Source organism: Lagopus muta, chromosome 28 (genome assembly GCF_023343835.1).
Source record: "Lagopus muta isolate bLagMut1 chromosome 28, bLagMut1 primary, whole genome shotgun sequence".
Lineage (NCBI taxonomy): Eukaryota > Metazoa > Chordata > Aves > Galliformes > Phasianidae > Lagopus > Lagopus muta.
This window is the reverse complement of record NC_064460.1, coordinates 456,029-481,425: the sequence shown is the minus strand read 5'-3', so window position 1 is coordinate 481,425 and position 25,397 is coordinate 456,029. Positions and strand designations below refer to the sequence as shown.

Here is a 25,397-nt window from a genome sequence, read left to right as displayed (position 1 = left end):
GACTGCCATGTGAAACTAGCAAGCATAAGCTACAGCTTCTTCGTTGCGTGACCAAGAGCAGAACATGTTCTGTGAAGAGAACGCCTTTTGATCACTGTACTGATCATAATACAAAAGAGTTAATTAAGCAATGATGTATTGCTGTCAGCCACATGACTGTTATCTGATTTAAGTATTGTACACTCCTGTAGTTGAAAGATATAAAAACCCTGTAACAACAATAAACTTTGCTTTTGCGCCACCAGAGCCTTAAGCCCGTCTGTCCCAGGCGTCTTGAGCTGGTCTCCGTCATTTGGTGCCGAAACCCGGGAATCTCGGACTCCATATGACAAAGGCGTCGCTTCCTCCCACGAGCCGCGGTTGGTAAGTTAAAATAGGGAGGTAAGGACTAGGGAATTGGACAGATTGTTAAATAAAATGGGACAAGCTGCAAGTACAGAACAAGGCATTTTTTCTGCAATGCTGAAATCATTATTAGTTGCCCGAGGAGTAAAAGTGACTCGGGGTCAGATTAGTCATTTTTTAGATTTTATAGAGGAAGTATGCCCCTGGTTTCCCAGGGATGGAACTATTAATATTGAAACTTGGAATAAAGTAGGTGAAAGACTCCAGGGCTATTATGCTGTGCATGGTCCTGAGAAGGTACCTATTGATACCTTTACGCTTTGGACTCTAATAAAAGAATGTCTCAGAGGAGACACGGGAGATGAGAAGTGGCAGCGGACCACTCGCTCAACAGAAAAGTTATATCCTGCCTTGTCGCGATCAAAATCTCTTGATCATATCCCTTCGTCTATGCCATCGGCACCCCCACTGTCCCCTCCCCAATATGAGCAACCTTTGATTTGTAAATTAGCAAACGACTTGCCGCCTTGTAAACCTCCTGGCACTAACATAACAAAGGATATTTTACCCCCTGATGATTGGGGAGAGTTAGAAAAAGAGGCTGCTGAATATCACCATAAGGACTTAGCGGCTGTATTCCCAGCGTTACAGGTTGCTAATGCCGCTGTGCAGACACAACAGATAGTTGATCAGGCTCGATCAGATCCCCTTGCTGTTTTGCGTGCCTTTCGAGCAGGGCGAATGCCTCCCCCGCCTGGAGTAGACGCTCTGCTTATGCAACAATCCCCTATGCAATTAGCGCTCAAAGAAGCAAGGAAAGCTGGGGAAACAATTGATGAATTTTCTGGGCAACTTTTCCCGTCTCAAGTTTTCCCTGTCATACAGCGTCAACTTGCAAACGGTGGCATTCTGAATGATTATGAGCCTATTCCTTTTAAACAACTGAAAGAGCTTAAAGCTGCTAATATTCTCCCCCCTTCTGACTGGAAAAGCTTGGCAAAGGCTGTGTTAAGTGGAGGTGAATATTTGCTTTGGACTTCCGAATATGCGGAACGGTTCTTCTTGTGCCCCTTTATTACCAGTTCCTCATTTTGGAGTGAACCCCAGAGGATTAATGCCTAATGATTTATGGCAGATGGATATCACACATGTACCTTCTTTTGGAAAATCTTCTTATGTCCATGTAACAATTGACACTTTCTCTCACTTTGCAGTAGCCTCAGCCTTGTCTGGTGAAAACTCTCTCATGTATGCAACCATCTTTTGCATTGTTTTAGCGTTATGGGAACACCGAAATCATTAAAAACCGATAACGGGACAGCTTATGTAAGTAGCGGTTTTGCAACCTTTTGTTGACATTTTAAAATTTACCATAAAACTGGAATTCCATATAATCCAGAAGGCCAAGGCATAGTAGAAAAATTTAATCATTTATTGAAAACTCAACTAAAGAAAATAAAAAGGGGGACATGAGGAATTAAAGATACTCCGTCCTCTATGTTATCACATGCATTGTTTGTTTTAAATTTTTTGACATTGGATGATGACAGAAAATTGGCTGTGGATAGACATTGGAGTAATAAAAAGAGATAAACCAATAGCATATTGGAGAAATCCAATAGACGGTAAAATTTATGGTCCTGATCCTGTACTAATTTGGGGCAGAGGATATGTTTGTTTTTTCCCTACAGACGAAACCTCACCACGGTGGATACCGGAGAGATACGTCCATCATGCCCAAAACCAAAATGGGAAAACTGCGAAGAAAGATGCAGAGACTGATTCTAACCTAGACGAATCCATTGTGTGAACAAATTATAATGCAGCAAGATTGGGATACCAATGTTTCAACAGGAATTCATTGGGCTCTGAATTTTCTCTATATAGATTTAGCTAAAGGGACAAGAGGTTCTGGAACACCTCCCTTAAATTTTCCTTTATGTCAAAGCACAATCACTCCAAAAACAGAATTTGCACCTTTATGGAGAGCATGTCGAGCTAACGAAACAGTGTGCATTGATTCCACTATCTGTGATTGGAATATGATAGGAAATCAAGGGCGACCAATTAATTTGGTCCATTAATCAATTAATCCAATTAATTGGTCCAATTAATTCATTGATTTGGATTCAAATAAATAATAAATGGGCAATGACTGCAGAGAGTTATACAACTGAGTTTTATATGCGAGTTTGTGTTCCAGAACCTTATGCCTTTTTAAGCGGACCACTAAATATTGTGAATAGCATAGTGAGTTGTACCGATTGTGTAATCTCTAATTGTCTTAATAGTAGCAGTAGTTCCTTCTTGTTAGTAAAGCAACCCGATTACGTCTATCTTCCTGTAAATTTGACACATTATTGGTATGCTGACAAGGGAATGGAAATCCTCCAAGAAACTTCTTTGCAATTGATAGAGAGATCTAAGCGAATGGTCGGATTAATAATAGCCGGAATAGCTGCGCTCATTGCTGCCATAGCAGTAACTACAGTAGCTTCTATTTCTTTAACAACTAGTATTCAGACAGCAGCTTATGTTAATGAATTATCAATTAATGTATCTAAAGTGTTACAAAATCAAGCTACTTGGGTTGAAAAGATTGAACTGTGTCTCAATTCCTTAAAGGATACAGTAGACATCCTGGGAAGACAGTTACAAATTATAGCTACTCGTGAATCTCTCTTGTGTCATGCAGAATACCGAGCTATCTGTGTGACTCCTGTTGAATACAATAATACCAAATTCTCTTGGAACAAAATACAAGATCATCTTCAAGGCATATGGAATAATGCGAACACATCATTAGATCTTAGGGAATTGAGACAGCACATTCACGATATGATACAATCGCACCATATAGATCTTTCAGTAGCAACTCAAACTACTACATTTATAAGCGCTCTAAAATCTGCATTTCCGTCCTTCAAATCATTTAGAAATGGAATTTATGGGCTGATAGTCATTGCCATAATGATAATAATAGGAATTCTTGCTTGTCCATGCTTGATGAAAATGATAACAAATAGACTCCAAAATTTGCGTATAAATCTTAAAAAATCGGACATGGAAAACACAAAAAACAAACCACCACCACCCCTGGTCTAATGAAATAGAAAAGGGTGGAATGAGGAAGACTGTTAAGCAAAACAGACCTGGCTGGCCTGAAAGGGTCAAACAGGGAACACGCGGCCCCTCCTGAAAGGGAAGGACTGCCATGTGAAACTAGCAAGCATAAGCTACAGCTTCTTCGTTCCGTGACCAAGAGCAGAACATGTTCTGTGAAGAGAACGCCTTTTGATCACTGTACTGATCATAACACAAAAGAGTTAATTAAGCAATGATGTATTGCTGTCAGCCACATGACTGTTATCTGATTTAAGTATTGTATACTCCTGTAGCTAAAAGATATAAAAACCCTGTAACAACAATAAACTTTGCTTTTGCGCCACCAGAGCCTTAAGCCCGTATGTCCCAGGCGTCTTGAGCTGGTCTCCATCAACTGCTCAGAGCAGCAGTGTGACACTGAGCCTTGTCTCCAATAAAAGTACAAAAAGCTGAGCTTGTTCTCCAAGTTTCTGGAGGTGGTGGGAGCAGAAGGCAGTGCAAACCCACACGGTGTTCCAGCAGCTCATCCCCACAGCACAGAGATACCAGAGTGCTCTCCAGTGCATGCTTGCTTTGCATGTGATCCCTTTTGAGATTAAAGGTTTTTATTTTCAACTTGAGAAGGTGTGTGCAAGACCTCCTGCATCAGGGCCTTCTCATTTGCTGTGCTCAGCTAAAGCTGCTGTGCTAGGGATGCAGTCGGCAGGAAGTGGAGGTTGATTTTGGTGAGCCGGTGAAGCTGTTTTTCCCATTATTTTTTTTCCTGAAAAACTCATTTTAATGGTGAATTTCCCCCCATGGTTTGTCACACGTCATGTTTAATTGCATTAAGAGTTAGAAAACTCATGTGCCTCTGAACTCCCCTGCTTTCCCTTTGCTCTGGGGAAAGTCCTTCTGTTGCAGACATGAGTCTCTGCAGAGTTGTGACTGCAGCGCCCTGACTGCAGTAACAGGATTATTTCAGATGTTACATTGGTTTGTATTGCTTGTGGTTGTGGAATTCTGGGGAGGGAGGAGGGGGCCTTCCATTCTCAGGTTGGATGTTCACTTGGGAAGCTTTGTCTTGGTGAATTCTACCAGTACTTGCATCCACCCCGCAGAGAGCAATGTCATAGACACCTCTGCACTCATGGAATCAACACAGCCACAGACAGAGCTCCCAAGGGAACAACCAGCCCCCCAGGTGCCCATGTGCAAGGCTGTTATGCGTTATTGGTTTTTCACATTGGCATCCAAAGTTGGAGGCCCTGTGTGCTGCAGCATCATCAGCATGAGTGAGATGTGGTGGGAACGGTCCTGTGACGGGTGTGCTGTGTGTGATGGATGCCCACACAGCAGAGCAGGTGTGAACTATTGTTTCAGCCTATTGAGAACAGGGAGGCTATCATGGTTTCCACCAGGCAGCGAGTTTATTCCAAGAAGATTGTGGCAACCCAGACGGAGGGGCTGCTCAGAAATGTGTCTGTTCAAGTCTCTGGCTTCAGGGACTGCTTGAGCCTGCTGCTACCTGGGGAAGATGGCAGGGATTACACCTGTGTGACATGTGAGCAAGTGGATGAGTTACTCTAGCTGGTGATTGAGCTCAAGGAAGAGGTCCAGAAACCTAGGACCATCAGGGAATGTGAGCAGGAGATAGACTGTTGGGGTGACTGGCTGGCATGTCAGAGGAAGGGGTGCCAGGAAGACACCCTCACAAAAGCCCAGCCCCATCAGAGTAGGACAGACCTGACTGATGAGGAGGGTTGGACGAGAGTCCCTACTCAACGTCATGGGAACCCGCCATGCCTGCCTGCCCCGCTTCCCCAGATCCCCCTTAGCAACAGGTTTCACATGCTGGAAATGGAAGGTGAGGTGAGCAATGAGGTGATGGAGGATCTGCCGAGGAGGGAGCCTAAGGCAAGGAGGGAGTCTAAGGCGAGGCGGCCATCCCCATGCCTCCAGACTGCCTCTGTCAGGAAAGAAAGAAGGGTGGTCATGGTGGGTGACTCCCTTCTCAGAGGAACAGAGGGTCCCATATGCAGACCAGACCTGAGCCACCGAGAAGTGTGCTGCCTTCCTGGGGCCCGGGTCAGGGACATAAGCAGGAAAATACCAAAGCTGGTGAGGCCCACTGATTACTTTCCATTGCTCATAGTTCAGGTGGGCAGTGAAGAAATTACTCAGACAAGCCTACGGGCAATGAAAAGGGATTTCAAGGGTTTAGGGCGCTTAGTTCAAGGTGCAGGAGTACAAGTACTCCTTTTGTTCTGTACTATCAGGGGCAGTGTGAGACTCAGAGCTTGCACGGAAGGTGCAAGCAATGAATAACTGGCTCAGAGGCTGGTGCCGAGCCAGAAACTGGGTTCTTCGACCATGGGGTAGTTTACTCGGCCCCTAGCTTGCTGTCCAACTATGGAACCCACCTATCTCAAAGGGGACAATGAATCTTAGCTCAAGAGCTAGTGGGGCTCATCAATAGAGCTTTAAACTAATTGTGACGGGGGAAGGGGGACAGCACAGGCCTCACAAGAGAAGAGCCCAGGGGAACGATTTTAGAGCTGGGAGTGAGGCAAATGACTCGGCTCAAGTGCATCTGTACCAATGCACGCAGCACGAGCAACAAGCAGGAGGATCTGGAAGCGATTGTGCACCCGGCTAACTATGATCTAGCTGCTGTTACTGAAACATGGTGGGACTGCTCCCATGACTGGAGTGTTGAGATCAATGGCTATAAGCTCTTCAGACAAGGATAGAACAAGATAGACAAGGAAGGAAGGGTGGTGGTGTGGCCCTTTATATTAAAGACTGTTTTGATGTTGAAGAGCTTGAGATTGCAAATGATAAAGTGGAGTGTCTATGGGTGAGGGTCAGGGGGAAGGCCTGTAGGGGAGACATCGTAGTTGGGGTCTGTTATAGACCACCAAATCAGGATGAGGAGATGGACGAAGCATTCTATGAGCAGCTTGCAGAAGTCATGCGATCGCCAGCACTCGTTCTTGTGGGGGATTTCAACTTCCCTGATATATGTTGGAAATATAACATGGCTCAAAGGAAGCAGTCCAAGAGGTTTCTGGAGTGTGTGGAAGATAGCTTCCTTACACAGCTGGTACGAGAGCCTACCAGGGGTGGTGCCCTGTTTGACCTGCTCTTTGCTAACAGAGAAGGACTGGTAGGTGATGTGAAGGTTGGAGACTGTCTAGGGCCGAGCGACCATGAAATTGTAGGGTTCTCTGTTCTTGGAGATGTCAGAAGGGTGACTACCAAAACTGCTATCTTGAACTTCCAGAGGGCAGACTTTGACCTGCTCAGGACGCTTGTAGCATGGGTTCCTTGGGAGTCGCTCCTTAAAGGTAAAGGGGTCCAGGAAGCCTGGATGCTCCTCAAGGTGAAAATCTTAAAGGCGCAAGAACAGGCTGTCCCTGAGTGCCGTAAGGCGAGCCGTTGGGGGAGAAGACTGGTGTGGATGAGCCGGAAATTACTGTCAAGGCTCAGGAAAAAAAAGAGAGCCTATGTCCTCTGGAAGAAGGGACAGGCTACTACGGGAGATTACAAGGAAGTTGCTAAGGTATGCAGGGAGGAAGTCCGGAAGGCAAAAGCCCATCTTGAACTTAGATTGGCCACTGCAGTAAAAGAGGATAAGAAATCCTTTTACAAATATATCAATGGCAAGAGAAAAACCAAGGATAATCTCTGTCCTTTAATTGATGCGGCAGGGAATGTGACCCCAGATGACAAGGAGAAGGCTGAGGTCCTCAACGCCTTCTTTACATCTGCCTTTAATAGTCAGACCAGTTATCTTCAGGGCACTTTGTGCCCTCATCTGGATATCTGGGCTGACACGCAGAATGTCTCCCCGGAGATTGAGGTGGAGGCCGTTAGGGAGCTCCTCCTCCATCTGGACAGTCACAAGTTCATGGGACCGGATGGGCTTCATCCTAGGGAATGTTGGGAGGGAGTTGGCGGGGGTGATTGCTAAGCCGCTCTCGGCTATCTACCAGCGCTCCTGGTTGACTGGAGAGGTTCCAGAGGATTGGAGGCTTGCTGATGTGACTCCCATCTACAAGAAGGGCCATAAGGAGGATCTGGGAAACTACAGGCCTGTCAGCCTGACATCAGTACCAGGGAAGGTCATGGAACAAATCCTCCTGGGAGAGATCACACGGCTCGTGCGTGACGTCCACGGGATCAGGCCCAGCCAGCATGGGTTCATGAAAGGCAGGTCATGTTTGACCAACCTCATCTCTTTCTACCACTGAGTCACCACACTGGTAGATGAGGGAAAGGCTGTTGATGTATCTACCTAGGCTTCAGCAAAGCCTTTGACATGGTCTCTCACAGTATCCTTCTGTGGAAACTGGCTGCCCGTGGCTTGGACAGTTTTACCCTCCGTTGGATAAGGAAATGGCTGGAAGGCCGTGCTCAACGGGTGGTGGTCAATGGAGTGAAGTCTAGCTGGAGACCTGTTTCAAGTGGTGTCCCCCAGGGGTCGGTGCTGGGGCCCATCCTGTTTAATATCTTCATTGACAACTTAGATGAAGGGATTGAGTGCACCCTGAATAAGTTTGCAGATGACACCAAGCTGGGAGGTGGTGTCGATCTGCCTGAAGGCAGGGAGGCCCTGCAGAAGGATCTAGATAAGCTGGATCGCTGGGCTGAGGTGAATGGGATGAGGTTTAACAAGGCCAAGTGTCGGGTCCTGCACTTTGGCCACAATAACCCCATGCAGACTTGGGGATGAGTGGAAAGTGCTGAAAGAAAGTGGAAATCTGTGAAGAGGAAAGGTAGCTGGGGGTGTTGGTTGATGCTCGGCTGAACGTGAGCTGGCAGTGTGCCCAGGTGGCCAAGAGGGCCAACACCATCCTGGCCTGCATTAGAAATGGTGCGGCCAGCAGGAGCAGGGAGGTCATCGTCCCCTGTACTCAGCTCTGCTGCGGCTGCACCTCGAGTGCTGTGTTCAGTTTTGGGCCCCTCACTACAAGAAAGACATTGAGGCCCTGGAACGTGTCCAGAGAAGGGCAACGAAACTGGTGAGGGGTCTGGAGCTTATGGTCTTATGAGGAGCGGTTGAGGGAGCTGGGACTGTTCAGTCTGGAGAAGAGGAGGCTCAGGGAAGACCTCATTGCACTTTACAACTTACTGAAGGGAGGTTGTGGTGTAAAAGGGTCTGGCCTCTTCTCCCAGGCAAATAGTAGGACCTGAGGAAATGGCAAGAAGTTGTACCAGAGGAGGTTTAGGCTGGACATTAGGAGAAACTTTTTCTCTCAGAGGGTGGTCAAGCAGTGGAATGGCTGCCCAGGGAGGTGGTGGAGTCACCGTCCCTGGCAGTGTACAAGAGGCACCTGGATGAGGAGCTACGAGATCTGGTTTAGTAGTTTGTGGTACTAATAGGAATGGGAGGGTGGTTGGACTAGATGATCTTGCAGGTCGTTTCCAACCTTGTGATTCTGTGATTCTGTGATTCTGTGATGGCTCTGGGATCTCCAGGTTGGAGATGGAGGGCAGGTGAGATGGGATGGGGTTGCTGATGATACTGGTACTGGTGGGCTGGATGGAATGGAGCTTGTAGTTAGTAATGGCATGGTTGAAAGCCTCTGGGTATGAATGAAGGGACAAAGAACTGAAGTGGACGTCACTGTGGGAGTCTACTATATGCCACTCAGCCTGGATGATGATACTAATTAATTATTCTTAATTCTTTTATGGAGTATCTCAAGATCATCCTTTCTTGTCCTAATGGGTCAACAGCATCCCAGAAATTTAGGGATTGTAGCACACGGCCAATGAGCTCTGTGGTTTTCATGTCTATCTGGTTGCATACAGCAGTATCAGACAGTGGGCAAAATGCAGTGTGAGGGCGATCATTTTGCTTTTCAAATCTTCCTGCTGCTGATGTTATCTGCAGTGACAATGGCTCACATTCTTTGAGTGGGGAAATGTAAAACTGCAAATTGAGAAGGAATTCAGTGAGTGTTTGAAGTCCCTTACTACCCTCTGTCAAATGTGGCAGTAGGAAGAGCAAAAGGTTGACTGTTCCTAACTCAACTCAGTGCTTCAGCAACTGGGAAGAGAGAATAGCCAACAGCATTACAGTCACAGCAGGTGTGATTGTCAGGCTACCATCTATTGATGCTGTGCTCATGATCTTTAACTAAAGCATGTAACACACCCATGGCAGTGGTGTTAAACAAAACAATTAAGGCATCATGAATTCAACTTTTTCTTGAATGGGGTAAGCTGTTCAGAATTCCCCTCCAAGATGATTCTCTGTTTTCTTTAACAGCATCACATGGGATTGCAAATGGAAATGCTGCCATCAGAGTCTCTAAGCATGTTACTGCTGTTGTCACGGAGTCTGGGTTCTTGAGCTCCGTGTGCCCGGATCTGATTTGCTCAGAGGGACACGAGATTTTTGTTTCATCTCTGCACAGAGATGAGACTGAATGGTTCGTGCACAAGGCTAAGGTGCCTTCTCTGTGTCACAGGATTTCTTTTGTGGACCAGGAATGCAGGATCACCTCACCTCCGAGTTACTGACAGCATTTACCCACGTGGTAATGGTTACCAACTCTTCATTTGCTCAGTTCTGCTCGTAGCAGAGAGAGGCGTCTGCCCTCAACATCCACGGTGCCACCAACCCCTGCAGTGTCCCTGTGTCATAGATTTGAGTCTCTCAGGCCAGAAAAGGATGAGGGTCAGGAAAATAGTCAGAACTGATGTCCCGAGAAGCACGTTGAGAATGCAGGGCAGGGGGCCAGACAGGGCACTGCATCAGTATCAGTGCCACGAAAGAAGGATGGAGAGTCTTAGTAATTGGGGGCTCCTGGCTGCGGAGCACTGAGGCTCCCATTTGCTGCCTGGCTGAAGGGGCAGGGTCTTATCAAGGCTTTGGGTATTCTGATCTTGTGCAGGTATTTGAGAAACCGGGTATGTGGGCTCCTGATGGACTCCAACTGAGCAAGCAGAGCTCACGTGTGCTGGGAAGCAAGCTCTCTGCATTGATTACCAGGGCTTTAAACTAGGTCCAAAGAGGCAAGGGAGGGGAATTCAGTGTGGCAGAGAAGGGCTGAGGGATGTTGTCACTGTTGGAGATTGCAGGGAAAAACCTCTGAACCTAAGTCCCATAGGATTGTACCGAGACTCCTCAGTAAAGGTCCTGTTGCCAATACTCCATCCAAAATCTTCATGCGTCCCTCTCGGGGTAACTGCACCTGCTGCTTCCCTAAAGTGCCTGTAGACCAGGGTGAGTAGCACGGGAAATAACAGGATGAGCTCTAGATCTGTGTATAGTTGCAGGGCCATGATCTCACTGCAATCATGGAGATGTGGTGCAACAGCTCACATGATTAGAATGCTGCCATGGAGGGCTCTGTCCTTTTCAGGAAAGACAGGCTGGGGAAGCGAGGTGGAGGAGTTGCACTTCATGTGAGAGAGCTACTAGAATGGATTGAGGTGCACCCGTGAGAGGGTGAAGGACGTGTGGAGTGCTTGTGGGTGAGAATTAAGAGCAGGGCTGGTATGGCCAACATTGCTGTGGGTTGTACTACAGTCACCAGATCAGGAGGATGAATTCCATGAGGCCTTCTACACGCAGCTGGAAGTAGCCTTGCAATCCCATGCACTGGTTGTCATGGGGGACGTGAATCATCCAGATATCTGCTGGGTAAGCAACATGGCCAGGCACACACAGTCCAAACAGATCCTGCAATGTGCTGAAGATAGTTTTGTCACAGTTGTTGGAGAAGCCAACAAGGGGTGGGTGGGGTGATTTTGGACCTTGTTCTTTCCATCAGGAATGGGCTTGTTAGGGATGAGAAGTTTGGGGCAGCTTGAGATGCAGCAATCATGAGATGGTGGTGTTCAAGATCTTGTGTGCAAGAAGTAAGGCAAAAAGTGGGATTGCTGCCCTGGACTTTCAGAGAGCCAGCTCCAACAATTTCTACTTGGACGTAACTCATGGGCTGGAGTGCTTGAAGGTAAGAGGGCCCTTGAGTGCTGGGCAACATTGAAGCAGCACTTCTTCCAAGCTCAGGATCGGTGCATCCCTAAGAGTAGGAAATTGGGGAATGGATGCGGGAGGCCTGCGTGGATGAGCAAGGAGCTCATGGATAAGATCAAAGGGAAGAAGGAGGTTTAGGAGAAGTGGAAAAAAGGGCCTGTCCCCGTGGGAGGAGTACAGGTGCGTTGTCAGAGCCTGCAGAGAAGCAATGGGGAAGGCTAAAGCTCACGCTGAGCTGAAGCTTGTGAAGGAGATCACAGAATCGTAGGGGTTGGAAAGGACCTCCAGAGATCATCGAGTGCAACCCCCCTGCCAAAGTAGTTCCCTATCCCAGGTCGCACAAGTAGGTGTCCAGGTGGGTCATGAACATCTCCAGAGAAGGAGACTCCACCACCTTCCTGGGCAGCCTGTTCCAGCGCTCCGTCACCTCACCTAAAGAAGTTCTTGTGCTCATTTGTGCAGAACTTGCTATGCTGCCGTTTCTGGCCTTCTCCCCTTGTCCTGTCTGCACACACTGCTGAAAACAGTTTGGCCTAACCACTCTGCCCCCCACACCTCAGAGACTTATAGACCTGGATCAGGTCCCCTCTCAGTCTTCTTTTCTCCAGGCTGAACAGACCCAGTTCACTCAGCCTTTCTTCATAGGAGAGATGCTCCAGGCCCCTCACCATCTTTGTGGCCCTCCGCTGGACTCTTTCCAAGGAGTCCCTGTCTTGTACTGGGGAGCCCAGAACTGGACACAGTACTCCAGATGAGGCCTGAGCATCATCTCAAGGCAGAGCAGAGGGGGAGGATCACCTCCCTCGACCTGCTGGCCATGCTCTTTTTAATGTGCCCCAGGATGCCATTGGCCTTTTTGGCCACAAGGGCACACTGCTGGCTCATGGCCGACCTGTCGTAAACCAGGACACCCAGGTCCCTCTCCGCAGAGCTTTCCAGCAGCTCATCCCCCAGCCTGTACTGGTGCATGCAATTATTCCTTCCCAGATGCAAGACTCTACACTTGCTTCTGTTAAACCTCATCCGTTTTTTTTCTGCCCATCTCCCCAGCCTCTCCAGGTCTCACTGAATGGCAGCACAGCCTTCATGTGTGTCAGCCAATCCTCCCAACTTTGTATCATCAGCAAACTTGCTGAGGGTGGCCACTATCCCCTCATTGAGGTCATTCATAAAGATGTTGAACAAGGACCCAGCACAGACCCCTGAGGAACACCACTGGTTACAGGCCTCCAACCAGACTGCACCGCCAACGACGACCCTCTGCGCTCTGCCAGTCAGCCAGTTCTCAACCCACCCCACTGTACACTCATCTATCCCACACTTGCTCAGCTTTGTTATAAGGATGTCGTGGGAGACAATATCAAACACCTTGCTGAAATCAAAGTAGACTACATCCACTGCTCACCCCTCATCCACCCAGACGGTGACAACATCACCGAAGGCCACCAGGTTGGTACATAATATTAGGGGGAATCCGCAGATAAAAGGATGTTTCAGGGAGTAAAAGTGGAAAATCATTTTTATTCTCATTTCAAGGAAAACCTGATCAATATTTTTCAGAATAGTGATGTAAGATGAAAAAAAAAAAATAGTGAGAATGCTGTTTGGGGAAACCTAAAAGGAAAGAGGAGACACATGACCAATGCCACATGACAGCAATTACTGGATGCGGTTGAAAAGTAAATCACCCCAACTCTTGGCTGAGCAGTCGTCTCTGTGGCTGGGGATCCCCAAGCCTCCCATCTCCTTGCTTCCTCCCCAAGCATTTTCCCTTGGAGCTGTGAGTTTGTCCATCCTCCAGGGCTCTGCTGTACCTCTTGCGGAAGACCAGGCCCTGCTTCCTGGGATGGAGGAAGCAGAGCTTCTCAGTACTGCAATCATCATCCCCTTGCAGCTTCTCGGGGGTCAGGAAGCTTTCACAGAGCCTCACCTGAGGACATGGGCAAGCTCCTGCTCAACAAAATCAACCTCCACTTCCTGCCAACTGCATTCCTAGCACAGCAGCTTTAGCTGAGCACAGCAAATGTGAAGGATCTGCTGCAGCAGGTCTCGCACACACCTTCTCACGTTGAAAATAAAAAACTTTAATCTCAAAAGGGATCACATGCAAGGCAAGCATGCACCCGAGAGCACTCTGATATCTCTGTGCTGTGGGGATGAGCTGCTTGTGCACCATGTGGGTTTGCACTGCCTTCTGCTCAATCCACTTCCAGAAACTTGGAGAACAAGCTCAGCTTTTTGTACTTTTATTGGAGACAAGGCTCAGTGTCACACTGCTGCTCTGAGCAGTAGAACCACTGCGCAGCACGGTTAGGAAGGATGATAGGATTGTATGAACAAAACGCCTTCTACAGAAGCAAGCACTGGTCTGGAGGAGGCACACAAACCAAATCCTGCTTGCACCTTTCCCTCTCCTCATTCCACATGCTGACATTCATTGTAAGAACAACAAACAAGACTACACTGAAGAAAGATTCAGAACAACTCAGCTTCTTTATTCATCCTCTACGCCTTCCACTACAGATGATTCTCAGAAAACCTCCAACAGCCACGTTACTGCTGTCCTGACCCTTCTCTCAGGTTCATCAGTGCACTCACAAATTACTGAGAGCAACACATGCACACAGACACACAGAACATCCCTGCACAGCCACTTCTCCTTAGGAAACGGCATCAAAAAGCTGCTGGCAGGAAGAGCAGAAGAAACCGGGCATGGTGAGAGAACTGCTCTGGGTAGCAAGGAAAGGCCATCTGAAGCTCCTGGGTTAAGTCCCTTCTGCAGAGGGTGCCAGTCGTGCACCAGGAACACTTGTAGGGCCAGTGAGGAACTCTGCCCTCTGCACAAAGCCCTTCTCACACGCGAGGCATTTCTAAGGCTTCCTGCCACGTGAACTCACTGGACTTTGCCCAAGTGCAGACACTCTGGTAGCTCAGCAGGTTTGAGGTGTGGCCAAAACTCTTCTTGCAGGCTGCACATTTGTAGGGTTCCTTATGTGAATCCACAGGTGTGTGTTGAGCTCCCAGCTCTGGACACACCTCTTGCTGCAGTCAAGGCACTCACTGGGACTCTGCACTGGCTGGTTCTCTGGGATCTAATGAGGGTTGAGCTCCAGATGAAGCTCTTCCCACACAGCCTACAGACAGGATTTCTTCCTTCCTGGTGACATATCAGCCCAGCTGAGGTTTCCTTTGGGTCCTCACCTGCTGCCCCACAGCACAGGAGTTTCTACGGGGGAGGTAAGAGGTGACTCTCCTTGCACACAGCCCTGGCAGAAACGTGCCACCTGGAAGAACTTTTTGACTGGCTGTGACACATCCCACTCTGGATTCTCCTCTGTATGGCCACTCAACACAGCAACTGCAGCTGAAGGAGACCAATGTGCATAATTCTCATGCAAAGAAGGAGAAAGAGGATTTAGATTGGCCGCAGAGCTCTTCCTCTGCTCAAGGGATTTGTAAGGTTCATCACTACACAAATCCATAGTTGGTCACCAGGCTGGGGCTCTGCCTGAAGCTCTTCCTACGTTCTGGGCTCTGCAGGCTCTGTATCTTGTGTGGCTGTGCTGATAGGTAACGAGGCTGAAACTGCTTTTGAAGGTTCTCCGTATCATGAGATGCTTCTACAGCCTGTGTGCGGTGTGGATGTGCTTGTGGGTGTTGAGATTAGATCTGCGTTTAAAGCTCTTCCCACAGTCAGGACACTTGAAGGGTCTCTCTCCTGTGTGGAAGTGCTGGTGTTGCTTCAATGCAGAACTGCTCTTGAAGCTCTTCCCACACTCAGGGCACTTGTAGGGTTTCTCCCCTGTGTGGGAGCGCTCGTGGCGCTTCAGTTCAGAACTGCTTTTGAAGCTCTTCCCACACTCATGACACTGAAATGGTTTCTCTCCTGTGTGGAAGCGCAGGTGGTAGATGAGATGGGAACGGCATTTTACAGCCCACCCACACTCACAGCACTTGTAGGGTCTCTCCTCTGAGTGGAAGCGTTTGTGGCTCTTCAAATTAGACCTGCTTTTGAAGCTCTTTCCACACTCACAGCACTCGTAGGGTCTCTCTCCTGTGTGGACGCGTTGGTGGTAGGTGAGTTGGGATCTCCATTTGAAGCTCTTCCCACAGTCAGTGCACTTGTATGCACTCATTGCTGAGCGTATGCACTGGTGGTTAACGATGCTGGAATCTTTTTCAAAGCTGTTTCCACACTCTGTGCATGGATTCTGCTTTTCCTTCTGGCACACATCCTTGCTCCTGGGTTCTTCACGCTCCTTTTGACCTATGTTCGAGTCGAGTGGGCTCCTTCCTTTCTCTTGCAGACACTTTCCCAGTGGCATCGTGGTGATGTGCTCAGCCTGACCTTGCTCCACGCCTCCTTGGACATCCCTTCTGATTTCTTCCACACAGACACCACCCCACCGCCTTTTGGCCACACCACTTTCCTGCAGATCCTCCAGTAGATCTGCAACCCCAGTTCCTGCTGGATGAAGGAGGGAATCCAGAAATAGCACACAGTGACCAAAATGAAACACACACAGAGATGGCTCTTCCAGCCCCAACCTCCTCCTTCTCTCCACCACCTCACCTGGGCTGAGGTCTCCTGGCACAGCCTCAGGGCTACGCACATCTGGGATCCAGGGCTCTTCCCCTCCTTCAAGCAGGGAGATCAGCACTGGTCTGGGGGCTGGAAGTGGAGCTTCAAGCAGAGAAACAGGGGAGATGAGAACATTTCCATCATTCTGGCACAGTGCCTGTTCAACAGCTCTACTCTGTGTCCCTCCCCAGGGAGAAAACACACTTTGGGCCTGAATGACACTGGGCCCACAGCTTCCTATGGAGCAAAGAATACTTTTACAACTCTGAAAATTAAGAAGGGATATTCTCTTTAAAATTCACTTGTGAATGGCTTGTTGATTTTCGGACAATATATCGGTGACCAAGGCATCAAAATGTCTACGGCAAGTGAATGGAAAATCCTACACTGTAAAGGAGTAAGCAGGGAGTCATCTGTGAGCTGCAGCTGGTGGCACAATATAAAGCCCCAATGGAAGGGCTGGTTCTCTCCCTCCTGGCTGATGCCTGCTTGCCAGCACTGACTCTGGGGCGTTTGTGAGCCTGCTGTGCATCCTAATCTCTTCTGAAACTCATGCTTCTCAGCATTTCCTTTGCTGCTGTTGTAGTTATCAATATGGAACTGCATGGTGATCATTCAAGGCCCGGCCTGCAGAGGCTCCTTCTGCACAGCCAAAGGTGCCCTAATGAGGAGGAAAGGCAGCAAAGCCCTCACCCAGCGAGGCCACGCACTGGTACGTCTCCAGCATCACGTCCCGGTAGAGCGCTCGCTGCGCAGGGTCCAGCAGCGCCCACTCCTCCCTGCTGAAATACACGGCCACCTCCGCAAAGCTCACGGGCTCCTGCAAGCAAAGAGGCTCCTTGCTGGGAACAGCCAAGGCCCAGGGAAGCAGCTCAAACAGGACACAAACTCCCGTCCCAGCCGCTTCTCTGCCCCCAGCACACACACGCTGGCTGAGGCCACCTCCCTCTCCCCCTGCATTCACATCCCTCACCCCTTGGCCTCTCCTGCCTGCTTCCCCCAGCCCCTACCTGAGATGGATGTGCTGTGGCCATCTGCGACTCTCCTGCAGGTGAGATGATCACGGCTGGAAGGCAGAAGTTGAACCGGAGCCTGCAGGGACAAGAGAAGTGGGAGGGGAGCTGTGAGGGAACGCAGCAGTCCCTGTCCCAGCCCAGCCCTCCACAGCCCATCTGTGGGGCACTGCCTGGGGGATGGCAACAAGAGGCCTTACACAGGAAGACAATCAGCAACAGCACTGGTAACACTCTGGCTAAAGCTGATTACAAATCACAAAGCTCACTCAAACAGGGACTTAAGACAAAGCATGGCAAGGAGTCACTCATCTTTCCCCAAAACAAGGAGCAGCCCAAGCACCAATCAAGCTCTCCTGCACTGCAGCGGGCTGCATGGCAGGATCTCTCCGCAAGCAGGGATGTCTCTTGAGGTCACACCTGCACACAGATCTCCGGCACCTTGATGTCGAGACACCTTCACAATACTGATCTTCCCTAAGAGACTCATGGTTACTTTGGATTTTTGTGAGTTTCTCTAAGGCGATGTGTTAGATTGAAGATCTGAAGATAATTATAGCATCGCAAGATTGGCCTGAGTCGAAAATGAACACAAAGAACATCTAGTTCAAACCCCTGCTATGTGCAGGGTCTCCATCCACCAGACCAGGCTGCCCTGAGGCACATTAAGCCGGGCCTTGAATGCATCCAGAAATGGGGCATCCACGACCTCTACAGGCAACCTCTTCACTTGCTTCAGCACCCTCTGAATGCAAAACTGATATCTAAACTAAATCTCCCCTTTCTCAATTTAAAACCATTCCCCCTCGTCCTGTCAATCTCCACCCTCGTAAACAGCCGTTCCCCTCCACTTTATGCGTTTCCTTCAAGTCCCGGAAGGCCACCACGAGCTCTGCCCAGACCCTTCTCTTCTCCAAGCCAAAAAATCCCACTTCCCCCATTGCACCAAGAATGCCGCGGCGGATGCGTTTCCGTCCTCCCCCACCTGGGGGCGCTGCTTCCCATTCAGCTCAGCACGCACACCGCGCTCGCTTCCCGGGGACCTTCTCAGCACCGTGCGCCCTTTGCACGACGCAGCCTGGGCTGCACTTTGCTGACGTGCAGCTCGGGCGCGTTATCAACGTGTGCTGCAATCAGCCCACAGACCGCCAGCTTTTCAGCGTCTATTGCACAGCCCAGTGCCGGACCTGCTGCAGATGCTGGACGTGCTCAGGGCCCGCAGCTGTGCGCTAAAGGCATCTGCAGATGCCGGGAAAAAAGCCTTGGCAGGGGTTTGCACGACCCCAGGTGAGCCATCAGCCCAGCTCTAAGCGCACAAAAGGTAACCCTGAAAGGGCCGCTAGAGGCAGATGCTGCCTGCTGGGTCCCTGAAGGGAAACTGCGGGCTGCTGGGGAGGGAGAAGGGAGTTTAAATTCCCCCCTTGGAGGCTTCGCATTCAGACGCTCAAGAGGAGGCATCGGGGAGTTTAAAACTTCCATCAATCCTTGCGTGCAGAGCTGCGGAGCGAGGTCATCTCATATCTCCCGTGGCCCAGAGGGACAAACGCAGGCCCAGCTGCGCTGTGTTCCAGAGAGCCAACCAGGCAGCAGAGCACGCTGAGCTCGTGTGCTCACTTCCTCGCTGTCCCAGCTCCAACCCCTTCCTGCGCCCCTCGGAGCCCAAGCCGGGCTGCAACACGCCTGGGAACCGCTGCTCCCTCGTTGCAGCCCGTCTGGCCCAGCAAACCCGCTGTGCTGGGCGGGAGCTGGAGCCGGGACCGGGCTCTCGCCTGCGCTACAGCAGTGCCGGTTCCGCCCCCCGCTCGCCTCTGCTGCTGGCAGGGGGCAGGAAATGTGCGCTCCTCTGCACCAGCCGCGAAGGGCTCCTACCTTGGGTGCGGGCTGCTCCCGCCTCTGGTGCAGGCAACCGGGCTCCTGCGAGTCGCGGAGAACAGAGGATGCCGAGTGCCCTCAGCCCGGAGCTGGCCGCAGCACGGCCTTGCTGCTCCTCCTGCCACCGCCGTGCTGCCCGGATGGCTTCCGGCCAGGCTCTGGCCGCTTCGGCACAGCCTCAGGTGCCGGGCAGCAGTTCCCACAGCGAGCACGCCCCGAGCCGGCTGCCAGGCCTTGGGCAGTTTCACAGCTCGTTCTCCCGGCACATCTGCACCCGGGGAAGGGAGGGATGGGGGCTGCGTTTTGTTACGCTAATGAAGCGTCGCTGTCTACTGGGTCTCTTTGCTTCCTTTGCTGGGGACATTCCCACAGCCTTGTGGTCACACGTCCCCACGTTGCTGTCCTGCCGTTCCTTTAACTCCCCTCACCCGCGAGCAGCTCCCAGCAAGAGGCAATCTCCGGCTGCCTGCTCTCGAGGGCAGCATCTCCCTGCAGCTGGCTCACTTGCTCACTGAGCACTGCCCATGGCACTGATGTCACGTTTCTACTCGCTGAGCAAGTGAGTTCTATTTGCAACAACTTCCTGTCCTGCTTTCTCAATTCGGTCTTCTTTGCAAGGCATGAGCATAGTTAAGCTGTCTGCTGTACGAGGGCCAGCTCTGCTGTTCGCTGCTGTATACTTTCAGACTTTAAGGCCACCCAGAAGGAACCAACCTCGGGGTAACCGGGGGTTTGTGTTCGGGAAAGACTGCTTCCTGTTCTATTGCATGGTCTTTGGGGCAAGAGTGGATTCCTAGTTTCACTTGGCAGTGTTTAAACTCTACGCATCTTTCTGCAGGGGATGTTCCTCTGAACTTTCCTGTGATCACAGCCGCATCTCTTTCCTTTGTGCTGATAACTCAGCTGTACAGATGACCAAAAGTATTTCCTCTGCTCACATCAAAGCTTTCCAGAAAGCAGTTGTTCAGTAATGCATTAAAAGTGCCGGTACCCCTGTCGCAGAGGAGGTCACACATCCTCTTTTGGACACTGCTCTGGAGATGAAAAATCAAAAGAATACAAACGATCAAACCCACCCTCGTCCAGTTTGGGAGGGACACTGTTTACCACATTCTTCCAAGTGTTCTCACTTCTGTCTCTCTCAAGGCTAAGTAGAACTTCCATATGTGTGGAAGAACACAGATCATGGCCTGAACAGGATGACTTGCTGAAAATCAAACTCAATAACCACAAAGTGGTTATAGAGCAGGTATATTTTGAGTTACAGCACTATGCACACATGCTGGGTGCAGAAGGAGTAGCCTTTCCTAACCTGCACACTGTACATGGGAAGTTTAAGAATATTTGTAGAGACAAGTTGTACATACGCAAGAATATGAGAGGATATTTTGACTGATTCTGAGAAAGTAGGTGTAGATGTGGGAATCAAATGTTGTTTCGGCATTAGAATTGTATAATATTATTTTTATTTTATGATCTCCGTTATCATAGTTCATTTTGGGAGTCCCTCTACTTAACTTGGGGAAGATCTCTGATAAGTTTACATCACTTATCTTATAGACGAACCTTCCCAGTGTGGGAATCAAGTGTTGTTTCTGCATTAGAATTGTATAATATTATTTTTATTTTATGATCTCCGCTGTCATAGTTCCCAGGAACACACTGTATATAGGTGTATATGTGTACATTTTGTCGTGCACACTGCGGGGGTGTCCTGCGCGGGAGCGGGCCGGAGAGCAGGCCGTGGCGGCCCGAGGAAGCGCCTGACATTGGGAAGGCCTGACATCATCCCCAGTGCTCTTTGTTTAACGATGATGACTTTAAAGAAAATCACCATATCAGTAGGACAAGGAGAGCACCGAGACATCTTGGAGACAACAGGATGACTACTGACTGGCACCAGATAACAAGTAAATAACAAATGTAAACCTTCTGATAAGATTGTGAACCTGGAGTACCCAGCCAGTGGGGAAACAGGGGAGGGGGAAGGCAAGGGGGAGTAAACAGGGTATAAAGGCTGTCATGTTGTGTCCATAGGAGCGCTCCTACTTGTGGGACGCCCGCCATTGCAATCGCGAATAAATTCTGCTTTTATCAGAGATACCGTCCTGACAAAAATTACTTGGATTATTTCCAACAATTTGGGGGCTCGTCCGGGATTATTATCGCCTCTTTGAGAGTTTCCCTACTGCCCTGCACAGGATAGGTGCACCCCGCTGATTTCAGCGGTCCTGTCTGGGTGGTGAGGTGACTCCTTGGTACGGCCGATAAAAAACCGAGACTGTTTCATAGAGGACGGACTCTGTAAAAGCCAAGGGGCAGGCAGGCACGGGTGTTGGCCATTGCGACCCGGTAACTTCGTGCACGGACCAAGGTAAGGGGATTTAACTCTTTCCTTGGGGGTCGGTTGAGACTCTTTGAGTGTGTGTGACTGAGACGCGCTGTCAGTGCGAAGCGAGTGCTGAGTCCCGACCTGCGGTTCCGCTGTCCCGCGAGGGGCACGGCCAGGGACGGACGAAGCGGCTGTGTTGGTGAAAGGAAGAGTCTCGGGAGGGAACTGTTGGTGTGCGGTACCCTGTGCGCTTGACGAAGTGCCAGCAGTACACCCCTATTAATCCGAGATAGGAGTCTAGTACTCCTGAGGGATTGGGCCCAAAATCCGAGAATCAGAGTGTGGTAACCTGTGAGCTGGGGAGTTCACAGTAGCATTCTGGAGGGATGGGTAATAGGAGTTCCCGAGAGCAGGGGAAAAAGGTCCCCGGAATGGTGCCTAGAGAGAGCCAGCCCCTTGGGAGAAGTGTTTCAAAATTGGAAAATAATCCCAAAACTAGGAAAAGAACAGGGAAAAGATGTTTAAATACTGTATACAGTAGGGAGCCACTACAGGGAAAATCATTTTTTTTTGACCAAAATAGGAGTCTGACGAAAATTGGGCCTATCAGACTTTGTATTTATATGTCAACAGTAAGACTCCTTTTTCTGAAACAGAATTGGCTTAGGTCGCTTAATGAGTGCAAGGAGTAAAGAAATGTGCCTCGCGAGGAGTCCAAGTTCAAAGGAAATGGGAAAGAGAAGCAGAAAGATCATAAATGGGATCCCTTAGGTAACTTCGCCCCCCCCCCCCCCCCCCCCTTTAATTTCTAAAGCAGTGCAATTTTTAAAGCAGCGGTGACCTCTCCAGAGGAGGAAAGTGGGTGCTGCTGATCTGTGCAGGGTCCTGGAGAGAGGATGCGCTCTCAATTACTGAGGGAGTTGGAGTAATGCGAATGGGACCTGGATAGTTTTCCTTTCTCTAATACTAACCTTACTAATACTTCACTTTGTCCTCTTAAGGCAGTCTTAGGTCAAAGGGAAAAAAGGTGCGGTAATGCCTGCTGTTTTTACTAGAAGAGAAGTTAGGAGTTGCAAGAAGAATTCCTTAACTGAGGATCCTATAAGTGTAGCAGAACAATTAGACCAATTTCTAGGGCCTAATTTATACTCATGGATGGAAAGGATGTTTATCATTGATATGTTGATTACTGGAGAAGGAGGTTGGCAGCTACGCAAGTGTGGGAAATGAATACAGAGGGAAGGTTGGGCTCTGGAGGGAGGCAGAGAGGAAGGATCCTGAGGATAAATTGCACTGATTATTGTCACTGTCCTTGTGATTGTTAAATGTTCATGTGGTGAAAGTGTTCTGTTATGTGATGTCATGTACGAGGCTGTTATGGAACAAGGGGTGTCTGAAGTGATACGGGAAGAACCCCTGGGTTGTATTTTGGCTCACTGGAGAAACATTGTTGGTGAGCCAGGGGGAATATTGAATAAGAAACCAGGAACGTAAATGGAGTAACGGGACCAGTTGTATAATTGAGTGCCCTAATCATGAGACCAAGTGCTGGGTGTTTGTGGAAGTTGAGGAATTGTGTTGTTTGATTTGTGGATTGTGAAGGCACTGGGAGAAGCTGTCTTAATGACATGTGGAAATGCAGTTGTTAATGGTATGTGGAAATGCAGTTGTTAATGGTATGTGGAAATGCAGTAGAGGGTACAAATAGTGGAATTGTGGAAAAACAAACAAAAAACGGCAAAAAGGTTGAGGAAAACAGTGAGTTTGGGATATTGGAGTTGAGCTGGCATGAGAACACATCCCCTGCACCCCCCCCCCCCCCCCACCGCGGCTTGTAAGAACAACTCGGAGTGGGAGAAAGAGCCAGGGGCCGGAGCCTCCCGCTGTAACTGTGGAGGGCGCGGTGCTTGTGAATGGGGATGGGACGGGACATTGGAAGTGAGAATAGCCGTCATTGCAGAAAGCTGGGGAAACCCGATATCCCAGTGTGAGCATTGGAAGCCTGGGAGGGGAGGGTTGAAACTGAAATACAATGTTAGTAATGTCTGTGATGATGAAAGTCTGGAAAGTGAGAAGGGTTTGGAAAAACACAGGCTGAGGAAGGCAAAGTTGAGCAAGGTGTAACAGGGATGTCCTTACCTAGAAGAAGAGGTAAGGGGGAGCCTGGAAGGGCTCAAGCAGAGTTCCACCCCCGCAGGACCGAAAGCAGCTGTGGAAGCAGGGTAAAGAGGTTTATTTTCTGATACCTCTGGGTGCCTCTTACTCTGTGTTACGTCAAGAATTATTACCCGTAGATGATTTTTGTAATAGTTGTAGGAGCCACTGGCAAGAGAAGTTTCCTTTTTTGGGGACCAATTAAATACAGGCTAGGAGAACAAGTAGGAATACATACATTCTTGTAGGTGCCAGGTTCTCCAAAACCATTACTTGGGCATGAGTTCGGGCAAACATGGGCGGGCTGTAAACGATGACATGGAAAAAGAATGTAGCAAGCAGGATGTGCAGTAAATAAGGATTAACCATTGCATAGGAATGTGAGTAAAGAGAGAACACGATAAGGGTTAACCATTGCATAAGAATGCAGGCAAGCAGGATGTGAGGCCAGATAAGAAAAGAACATCTGGAAACTCTATTGTAAACATGAAGAGAACATCACACAAGGAACAGGTTGGATCGGATTACTTCGGTTGAAGACAGTGAGCCTTCATCCCATGACCACCAGAAGAAGATCCCCACTGCCCACTGCCCACGTGCAAGAGGGAGGGACCACATGCTGAGGGGTTCTCAGAAACGTAATGAAATATGTATACGAATTCCGGGAAAAACACTGATTATGTATTAGTTGGGCCTCTATCTGTACCAAACTTTTGTCCTACACTGTGCAAGATCGGAGGAGCGATCCCCCTTGCACCCAGCTTGGCGCCAAATGCTGAATAAAACATAGCTGCTTTATAATCTAACTCTGGGTGATAGAGTTTGATTCCGTAAATCAATTTGGTGACCCAGATGGGACAATCTGTCCGGCTGCAGGACCGGCTGAGAGGGCTGAGAGGCACGCCTTTGGTGTGCCCCGAGATTTCTGGGAAGGACTCCCCTTCCTCATCCGATCACTGTGGGGACAGGCAAGGACCATTTGTCGGCGGGCCAGGTATGTTTAGGAAAAAGGGGAACCCATAAGGCATACGGAGACGTCCTACGCAGGGTAGAAAAGGGTCGGCGTGCTCTCCCCTGGGTAGGTGAGCTCACAAGTTGGGTACAGGGCAATTCCTTGGAAAGGAAACCCTACAAAGGAAGCCCGTAAGGTGTACGCAGGGAAGAAACAACAGTCATTAAGCGTGCTAGTTATTAAGTGATTGATAACACCAGTTTTGTCTAATGTTTACGTGGGTTGTTGTGGATATAACAGGTATAACAGAATCATAGGTATTGTTATTGTTGTTGAGATGGTAAGCTAAAGAATACAAGATACAGAATACAATATGTAAGGATCCATATCATATCTTAGTTATGATAACTCTAAGGGAATTCACAAACAGTGTCGCTTAGAGGGGTTTAAAGCTTAGAGGAATTTATTACTTAGAGGAATTTATGGCCTAGAGGCATTTGTTGTTTAATTTAGCCTTTTGCTACCCCAAAACCAATTTATTGCTTAGCTGAACCTTTTCATTTTTCCCAAGTGTATTTCCAAAAGGGAGCCTCTTCAAGTCAGTAGAGAGGGGCCCCTAAGAAAGCAATGGATGGGGAAGATAAGCGGGCTGAGAAACGGCTGAGACATGCCAGGTGGGAAAGGAGCTCAGAGCTGAAACAAAGGTCGAAAGGACATGGCGAGGAAGAGGCCTGACTTCATCCCTGAATGACCACCAAATGGGGAGGAAGACGTTGAGCCTTCATCCAATGGAAACTACTGCGCATGCCCTGTGGAGGGGGACAGTATGTAAATGAATTCCTGGAAAAGCAATTAATATGCCAATGGGTCTTGGGTAACACTGTTGAATTTGTATGGCTTGGCTTATAAATGTAACAGGACCCCACTCTCTGGTGTGCAAGCTAGGAGGAATGATCCCCCTTGCACCTGGCGTGTGGCGCAGCGCTGAACTAAAGACGTATCTGCTCTTTTAACCTTAGGTGGGTTAGAGAGTTTGATTCCGCAAATCATTGTCACCATCAGTTGTA

The 25,397-nt window shown here is 49.1% G+C and overlaps 2 protein-coding genes across 62 annotated transcripts in view; one reads left to right on the top strand and one right to left on the bottom strand.

The window, feature by feature from the left end:
- The window catches only part of LOC125685583 (zinc finger protein 664-like), a 233,337-nt gene that overhangs the window by 122,608 nt on the left and 85,332 nt on the right, over window positions 1–25,397 (top strand). The window lies entirely within an intron of this gene.
- LOC125685589 (zinc finger protein 501-like) overlaps window positions 1–25,397 on the bottom strand; it is a 206,178-nt gene that overhangs the window by 102,953 nt on the left and 77,828 nt on the right. For 3 of the 30 annotated variants that reach the window (XM_048928813.1, XM_048928804.1, XM_048928803.1), the window contains one exon: window positions 16,701–16,827. The exons of 13 other annotated variants lie outside the window; for them this stretch is intronic. In XM_048928813.1, the coding sequence (XP_048784770.1) occupies window positions 16,701–16,827 (127 nt within the window). Of the gene's footprint in view, window positions 1–14,657; window positions 15,693–16,700; window positions 16,828–17,017; window positions 17,100–17,440; window positions 17,534–18,889; window positions 19,738–21,365; window positions 21,990–25,397 lie in introns of those variants that run through there. 14 more of the 30 variants (XM_048928828.1, XM_048928827.1, XM_048928824.1 and 11 more) reach the window with 8 other exon arrangements.